At 30.8% G+C, this 9,498-nt stretch overlaps 1 protein-coding gene across 3 annotated transcripts; it reads right to left on the bottom strand.

Annotated features, from left to right (window-relative positions):
• Nucleotides 1-539: 539 nt before the first annotated feature.
• LOC118052917 (UDP-arabinose 4-epimerase 1) lies at nt 540-5,436 on the bottom strand. Of its 3 annotated transcripts, none has more exons than XM_073409725.1 (10): nt 4,932-5,436; nt 4,374-4,435; nt 3,591-3,721; nt 3,250-3,363; nt 2,933-3,132; nt 2,708-2,849; nt 1,822-1,916; nt 1,448-1,577; nt 1,190-1,334; nt 540-1,095 (listed from the first exon to the last, which is right to left on the bottom strand). In XM_073409725.1, the coding sequence occupies exons 3-10, from the start codon at nt 3,717-3,719 to the stop codon at nt 869-871; spliced, it is 1,182 nt and encodes a 393-aa protein (XP_073265826.1). In that variant the 5' UTR covers nt 3,720-3,721; nt 4,374-4,435; nt 4,932-5,436; the 3' UTR covers nt 540-868. The 3 variants fall into 3 exon arrangements, with proteins under 3 accessions (XP_073265826.1, XP_034919913.1, XP_073265825.1); XM_035064022.2 differs by having other exon boundaries at nt 5,067-5,435; XM_073409724.1 differs by having other exon boundaries at nt 4,374-5,436.
• Nucleotides 5,437-9,498: the final 4,062 nt, after the last annotated feature.

The following is a 9,498-nucleotide window of genomic DNA, read 5'->3' as shown; positions in this document are numbered from 1 at the left end:
GTCAATGATGCAAGCAACCTGTTCGATAAAATGCCTCGCAGAAATTTGGTTCCTTGAAACATCATGTAATCAAATTATACGCAAGCAACTTGTATATTAACGTTATATATAAATGATTTCATTCTAATTTATTTTTATATAATAATTTATTTTTTGATCTTCTTGATATTAATTTTTAATATTTTCATAGATTTTTTTACTGGTACACATTCAACACTTGTTAAGAAGAAAAAAAAATGTTTGGGAAAGCAGCAAAGAAAAACTTATATTACATTCATGATCGACAATTTGCAATGGCGGGTCTAGAAAAAAAAAAATGAAGGCAATATGCGTAGTTTCGTTTCTCCTTTTACATTTATTTGTTCTCTACTTCTCTTAATTCTTCTTGAATAAAGTAGGTTAGACCTGTATTAAAAAGCAATTGAGAATGAACATATGGATTTTGAAAAGCGATATCTCGTTACATTTAAGAATATTTTTTTGAAAATTATAGGGCAACATTTACAAGTTTTAGCATACTAATAAGCAGAGGTACAAAATAGATGAAAATTTGTATGCATCCTAATTTACATTGCAGCAAGCATCAAGATCCTGAATTTTCAGAACTGTTGAGATTCTATTCCAAAGTTTGCAGGAGTACAATGATACATGTAATTTTATTCCAGCTATATTAATGGCATTTTATACTGACAAGAGATCGTACGTATACATCTATATATGGATATTGTCAACTATGTCGGGCTCTTCACATTATTGAAGTTTCCTACAGCTTCTCGGACCATCAAAATCCGGTGGGCTATCTTCCTGGCAGAAAAGAAATGCATGCTTGAACTCAGTCAGGCGACTCTAGCAAAGGTTTCTAGCAGAATCAGCCGTGTCCATAACCATTCAAATGTGACTTCTGCCATTTCCAAGCAACCTGTAAACTCTTCTGAAGGTCAGTATATTGAGCTGTCCAGCTTAGCTCTTGTTTTATTTTGGAAGGATCACTGAAGACCTCAGCATAGTCTCCTGGCCGGCGATCAAGGTATTCAACCTTTATGTCCACGCCTGTTGCCTTCTTACACGCATCAACAAACTCCTTCACTGATCTGCCTGTGATTGAAAGGAATCAAGCAATCTTCAGGGTCAAGAAATGCAAGAGAAACTGACACTCAAAACAGAAAAAACAAAAGGATATAGAAAAAACCTTTTCCAGTTCCAACATTGTAAATGCCAACTTTCCGAGGTTTTGCGTGGGCAAGAGCTTTCACGTGGGCATCAACCAGGTCAGTGACATCGATATAGTCCCGTACACATGTGCCATCAGCTGTTTTATAGTCTGTCCCTTTAACCTAAAGCAGCCATTGACAGGAGCAGAAGAGCTTCACTTCCTTGATGTGTGTATGACAATATTATAATTAATGTCATGGGCAGCACTGAATTTTCATTTTCTTTCTGAAGTTACCTTGAGTCCAGGTATTATCCCTCGAGCTGCATCAAAACAAGCACCAGAGATTCGGCCATGCTCACGAAGCTCAGGTCGTGGAGCTTCCCCTAATCTTCCTTCTGGGTCAGACCCAATAACATTGAAGTATCTGTAAACATAGGCAGGCATTATTTCGGTCAGAATGCTGGCTGCTGGACAAAAATGGAAGAAATATTTCTATGAAACTAGATAAAGAAAATTCATGCAAAATCACTAAATTAATTATCAGACAGCATGGATCATAATTGACTTCGAGAAATTCTACTTAAATGTCTGATTAATATTGTCAGGGTCCTTGAAAGGACATTGAAGATTAAGCAAAGAGAAACAATTGAAATCAGAGCACCACTCACCTTAGGATCATGACAGCCATGTCAGTGGTGTTGGAGAAGTCAATTATGATATCTTCTGCCATTTTCTTGGCTTTTCCATAGGGGTTGATTGGAAGCTGAAATCATACACCAGTGTAAATGAAGAAAAATGAGTTATGGAGTCGTTTTGGCCTTGATTCAGAATAATCTTTCAACAAAAGAATTCTGAAAATCCTCTGTAAGTAGAACAGACATGCCAGACTCTCTATCGGTCTACACCTCAAGCAGCTATTCTATATTTACATTGTTATTGTTAAGTTAAAGAAGGCATTATGAACAAGAAAGCTGAGAAGAAGAGGTTTCTGGCATTTCATATGGGGATTGAGCTCCAGCATTTGCATATTGGAGTGGAAAAATCTGTTGGGATGTTGCCACTTATGTGGCACCATCTGCAGCCTATCTTCTAGAAAAAGATGGCTGCCATTGTTAAAGAGGGTTGTTGGTGCAGCAACCAAAAGTCACAAAGTAGGCAAAGGTTAGGTGACCACCATTATTGAACATGAGCTGGAGCTGGTGGCACCATTCTTGCCTATAAATAGACACCAAGAGAGCAGCACAAGGTGAGAGAGAGAGTGAAGTGAAGAGAAGAGAAGAAGAGAGAAAGAGAAGTAGTTGCCATGTGCAGCAGTGTGTGAGAGTAATGGAAGTTGAGTTTGAGTGAAGTGATCCTCCTTCTCCATGTGTGTTGTAACCCTTTCTCTATCTCTAATAATATTGGTTCTTCTCCTATTGATATAGGCAATTTGCCGAACCACGTTAAATATTATGTCAGTGTGCTTAGCCTCCAATGAACAATGATCAGAACATCACCAGTCAAAATCCCCAACAAAATCTTCAATCTAAAACAAAGAATAAAACAGAAACTTACCTGGGGAGTTTCTTCTCTAATCGGCATCTTAATAGGTTCTCCGTACGTTGCACAAGTGCTCGAATAGATTAATGTCTTCACATTATGTGCAGCCATTGCTTCCAAGACAACCAAGGTATTTGATGTGATATTGTGATAATATCTGCACAGCATGGTGGATTTTAATGTACTTCTATGGAAAAAGAATTTTAAGATGTTAGCCAGAGGAAAACATTCTAGGTATACCTAAGGGGCTCTATTGTACTTTCACCAACATATGCAACAGCAGCAAAATGCATCACAGCATCAAATGCATTTTCAGCAAAGATTTTGTTTACAGCTTTTGCATCTCCTAGGTCAGCATATATGAACTGCAATCTCCCAGGCTCTGGAAATAGCTCTTGAAGAACTTTAACCGCACCGAGATTCCCTCGAGAAAGATTGTCCTGTCAGAGGAGGCATAGAGGTTATAAATCCATGCAGTAAAATCACATAGTTAACTTCAATATCAGAACTCGTATGGTTAGACAGAAAGTGTTTCAAGTTTCCTGAATAAAGCATACCACTATAGTTACTCGGTATGAATCCTTCAAGAGTCGAAGTGCAGCGTGCGAACCTATATAACCAGCACCTCCAGTCACCAACACATGCGTTACGCCTAGCTCATGTTGGGAGAACTGGATATGACAAGGAAAGACAATGTATCACACAACAGGAAAACGAGTTCTTAAAGACTCTGATGAAGGATTCACCAACACAGGTGCCCTTTTTCTTTGTCGTGGGTGGTAATAAACTTTAACCTCGTAGATAACAAAGTTTGAGATTTGCTACAGATGGCAAAATGCACATGAATAACAGGCATAGATTGTAAGGACAAAGCTTTATAGTCAAGATAGTAACATACCATGTCGGGGCTGGTATAACTAGGTGAGTACACTTGCTTGAGCATGACAATGCATACTGCAATGAAGAATGCAACTGCAATAACTTTTCCAGCAGAATTGCTCTTTCTTCTTGAATCCAGGAAATCCATACCTAATGGCCCAAACATAAAATCCACAAATATATTAAGCAGAAACAAACAATCAAAGTTCCAATATTAGATATGATCAAAGAATTATCCCAGTTAACTCATCCTAAAGGTGCCATCAAACTCTACTGATCAGTGAGATTTAAGAACATGAAGTCAGAGCCAGGGATGATGGGTTGTGGAAAAGGCCATTACCGGAGCCCTTGTGCACCATCAGAAATCGAAAAGCTCACCGGCTTTACTAATCAAGTTTAGTAACTCTCAATCTTCTGATTTTAAAGCGTAAGAAAAAACATGTGGGATAGTGGTAAGTCTTATGGCAACTAAATCCATCCTCCCAGAGTCTCAGAAAAACATGCAATCTGATTAGTCAATCATATGAAGGAGGTGAAGAAGAAAATTCTCTTGTGCTGTATAATCTCTTGGACCATTTTTTTCCTGATACGCAACAATAGTCCAATATCTCCAGAATTCTTGTTTGAAAACTAACATCTACATTTTTTTTTATCTTTAAAAGCATAAATCCTGTGCCTCGACCACTAAAATGAAAGATGCTAACAAAAATACAGAAAGAAAAGAAAACTTTTGATCACGATGATGAACATACAAATGAAAAATCAGTCAACACCGCAATCATCAATATGAAAAAGAAGCTACCTTCAAAATTTCAATGATTGATGATAATCCGGCAGAATCACACCTCCAGAATCGCACTTCAGCTGAAAAAGTACCCAATTCAACTCAAAGCTTTCATGAACTGAACATATATTTCAGGGTCTATATATCTAAGATTATGATCATCATACAATCCTCCCCTCCTCCTTAACAGAAGAAATCAATAAAAAGTCAACCAAAAGATGTGTTCCCTTCTTTGGATATCCCATTTAACACAGGCATTTTAGAGTTCAGGCCTAGTATCTGTCCTAAGATAGGAATCTTGAACGATGCAAGGATTTAAAGGAGAACATAGAAAGAAATTGACTTTAAAAGGACACAAAAACAAGACAACCTAAGAATAGACATCAAAAATAGAACAAACACAAGATTTCCAATTCGTTATATCCTAAGAAAGCTAAATATTTAACGAAGAATAAAAAAAATCCCACCAACAAATTTCAGCTAAAACGTTAATTCCAATATTAGTCTGCTAAACAGAATCAAAATCAGATTTTTCATTCAGAAATTAAAAAATCAATCACTTCTACAGGAACCCACCTAAAATCCAACCAGAAAACCAACAAGACTTTGCAGTTCCGATTAAAGAAAAAAGAGATATGGCCAATAGGCTGAAAGGGAAAGGAAAATAGAATCAGAACATAGAAATTGGCTTTAAAAGAGTATAGAACTAACCAAAGAATTAGACGACCTCTTCAGTGATTTTAAGAGAACATGGAACTAGCCAAAGAATTAGACAACCTCTTCAATGATATTAAGAGAACACCAAAGACACCATACAAAGTGTCAAGGATTGACAGAGTGATTCTGAAGACAAGTAGCAGAAATATTATAGGAACATTTAAAGTCAAGTATGAGGTTTTAAAATGAAGGACGTTGAGTTTTCTAAATGGAAATGAATAAAGAATGGAAAGGTGATGAGGATGTGAAGGGAAAAAGGTTAAAGATTCTGAAAGCAGTCGAGGAAGGGAGGATGAAACTGCCATAGATGTGAGAAGAGATTACTTGGACCAAGTCAAGTGGTCTTTGTGGATATTTTATATGCTTTGAATTAAGAGGGAAAACTAGACAATTTTTGTAGTTATACCAGAGGGTGTTTAAAAATTAAACACCAATCAGCCAGCTGACCCGTGTAATCCAAAGCAAAACAATAATGGTCATTTAGCCTAACACTTCTAGTTATGAAATAGTCAGCTGACCCGTGATTTGCCGTTGATCAGATACATTTTTTTAACATATAAAAATTAAATGTTTTGGCATTATTATATTGTTTTTTAAAATTAATAAAATAAAACAAAATTTATATATGTTAATGAATAAGAGAAAATTTATTAATGTAGGACTTGAAGTTAATTTTTAATGAAGTAGAATAATCAAACTGTCTTTTATTGTATTATAATTTTTTAATTGAAAAACACAAAGATGCTGTTTACACCAAATGAAATAATTTATAAAATATATGAACCGATAAACTAAGAAATAATTGCTAATATCAATTAAAATCTAAAATAAAAAGATAATCATTCCTATAAAAATAAAAAATTGATAATTGTTATATTTAACCGCAACTTTTCCCTTTCAATATATACATTTTTTTTAGTCTTAAATGTTCACTTTTTCTTACCAAAAAGAAATAATTTTTATTTTTATAAGCATATCAAGAAAAACATTTATAGATAAGTTTGAATAATCCCCTTGAAATATTAAATACATATAAAATTATTAGAAAATAACCACCATTTAAAAACAAACAAAATAAATAATCTAAGAAATGAGAGAGAGAGAGAGAGAGAGAGAGAGAGAGAGAGAGAGAGAGAGAGAGAGAGAGAGAGAGAGAGGTTAATTTAACTATAAATAAAAAAGTTAAAAAAAAATACATATATAAAACACATTATCAATTAAAACAAATGAAATTAGAAAAAAAAAAAAAAAAAAAGGCATTGTTGGGCTTGAAAAGCTTGATCTATTTGAAAAATGACTCATATGCTTGGACTTTTTATTTTTTATTTAGAAATGGAAAGAATGACATTTCATTCACCCCAATTTTTTTTTTGAAAAAATTTCAAGGTAAGTAAAATGTCTTTTACCTTCCCAATTTTCAACAATTGGAAAATAAAAGATTTTTCTACACAAAATTACAATTTTCAGACCAAAACATCTTAAAACACAATTCTATAATATAAACAAACCACTAAAACAACTCTTTAAACCCCCTTGAATTCACCTCAAAACACAAATGCAAAAAAATAAAATCCTCTCCTTTTTTTTTCCCAACAATTTCAAAGGAGGAAAACACATAACTATAGTTTTTACATATCAAATAAAACCTATTGACATCTAAATTTATTGTTTTCATTGTTAAAATTAATGTAAACCTGAAACTTTCTCGTTCTTTATTGCTAAAATTCAATGATTCTTTTTCTCTCTCTCAAACCAGAGATCTAAAAAAAAAAAAAAATAAAGTTTTGAACTAAAATTAAAATTGTGAAACTTGTAGGGACTAAATATTTATATTCTGAAAAGTAAAAGGATGAAAAGTGAACTTTTCTCGTCAATTTAGAAGTCACCACCCTTTCTCTTTATTTTTTTTCTTGATCCTCTGTTTTCCGATCTTTCCCCTGCTCAACAAATTTACCTAGATTGGCCTTAGATCTAATCCTATAAGGTGGAAAAAAATTAGGGAAAAAAAATGGCATTGTTGCAATCCAAAGTTTCATGTGTCTTGGTCCATGTAGTGTTTTGTATAATAACATAACCCTATTTGTTTTTCAAAAAGAAAAAAAGGTGTGGTGTGTATTCATATTTTAGAATGGTATAAAAATTATTTTTTAAAGTATTTTTTTGTTAATAAATGTTTGAAGATAATATTGTTTTAATTATTTAATTATTTTTTTATATAAACATATTAAAACAATTAAAAAACATAATTTTTTAAAATTTAAAAAAAAAATATGATTTCAACCGTATTTTTGAACACAATCTTAAAGTTAATATAAAAAAAATTATTAAATTATTTTAAATATATTAAGCCAATATAAAGGATTAAAATCATCAAAAGAATAACTTAATCTTGATTAATACATGAATTAATCCGATTATATTTTGTACTATCAAATAAAAAAGTAATTTAATTTAGTCGGTGCTTTATTTCTGTAGAGAAATAAAATGCAAGCAATCCAGACTTTTTCCGCACGCTGCATAGCACCTACAGTGTCAAAATAGACATGAAAGGGTCCCCATCACGTTGACAAATTATTAAGTAAAAGTCTAAAAGGCTTGGGATTTTAATTGTAGAACAGATATTGTCCACGCATATATAAAACACTGTGGATGTCCGTGTATTTCTTAGTAAATTTTTTTATTTAATTTTGAGTAATCTAATTTTAATTAAAAGCCAATTACTTTTAATTTTTAATTAATGAACATAGATAAGAAAAAAATTGTCATATATGAATGGCTTGCTAGAAATTTCATGAAAGATACAATTTTGATTTTTATTTTCAGATAATATTTCTAATATGTACAACATTGTATAATATTTTTTTAAAAAAAAAAGAAATAGAAATAGACGAACTTTATTTTTAAAAAAATATTTTTTTTTATTTTCAGATAATATTTTTAATATGTGCAAGCATTGAATAATATTTTTTTTTTTATTTTATTTAATCAATTTAATGTGTATGTTTATTTCTATTATTACTTGGTTAAATAAAAAAGATATTTTAACAAAACAAATTTAGTAAACATGGCCTGGGTAAAAGTCTTGTCTTGCAAAATAAAATATCTTGATTTATACCTGTCTTTTAATTTTTTAGTTTTATTTTTTATTTATCATTTAAGTATTTTTTTTTCATTTATTAACACACGCATAATTCTCAATTTTTATGATTACATGTATGCATCAAAATTTTTCTCACTACAAAAACATGTTGAAAAACCTTGTACATAAATTTTTGTGTTTAAAACAATATATCTAACCATCGGCGAAGCACAGGTCAAATATCAGTAAAATATACTAAAAAGGGTACACATTTTCACTATTGCAGTTCATAATTTTATATATATTTTTTTAATTTCATTCTTAAACTCCCGTTTATTTATATATTAAGTGCAACCTTCTAAGACCAAATTAATGATCAATTTCTAAAATATTTATTAAGAAAAAAAATATTCCAATAAAAAAGGTTGAAAGTGTAAAATAAGGAGAATTCACATGGACAATCTTAAATTCATGTGGAAAAGTACTTTTATTTATTTTTCTCTTTCTTCCTTTTAATCCTTGTAATTTTTGAAATTTTAATTCTATATAAAAGTTTACCACGTTTATTTTTCAATCTATCATCACCGTGAAATGATAGAGAAGGTTGTTGGATTATTGTTAAAAAAAAAAATAAAGTTATTGATTGACCACATTTCAAAGATAAAAAAACTAAATTTAGTGTTAATAAATTTCATTTGAAAATAGATCCTATTGATATGTTTTTAAGCATTCATATTGCTTGAAATAATAAATCGATATTGAGAGATAAAAAGAAAAAAAGAATTTTATGATTTTTTTAATAAAATATCATTTAATTTTTATTTTGTTTACAAATAAATTTGTAATAATTTTTTTATTTATATTAGTAGGCTTTATTTCTACTTAATTTTTTTGCTCTTTAATTTTATTTAATTATTTTACTGTGTTGCTTTTATTATTATTATTATTTTATTAAATAAAAATATGACTCACAATAGACAAAGTTATTAGATATAACTAGGTCCATGACTTGTGTTTGGAGACCATTTATCTTGATTAACATCTATTTCTTAACTTTCCAATTTATTTTTTAGTTAAATATCGTTTAGTTTTTACTCGGTTTTCACATAAGATGATAACATTTTTTTTTTTAGGATTAGTAAACAATTTTTTTTTGTGCAATCTTGAATAATATTTTTTTAAAAAACTTTATTCAATAACTTTTATGTACGTATTTATTTTCATTATCATTAATATAAAAAATTAATTATAAAAAACAAAATTGTTAATCACAATTGAATCCATGACTTGTATTACGATATCAAATATTTTGATTCACATTTATTTTTTAATTTTCTAGTTGCATTT

Source organism: Populus alba, chromosome 6 (genome assembly GCF_005239225.2).
Source record: "Populus alba chromosome 6, ASM523922v2, whole genome shotgun sequence".
In the NCBI taxonomy this organism is placed as follows: domain Eukaryota; kingdom Viridiplantae; phylum Streptophyta; class Magnoliopsida; order Malpighiales; family Salicaceae; genus Populus; species Populus alba.
Note: the sequence above shows the minus strand (reverse complement) of the source record. Positions and strands in the feature narration are given on the sequence as shown.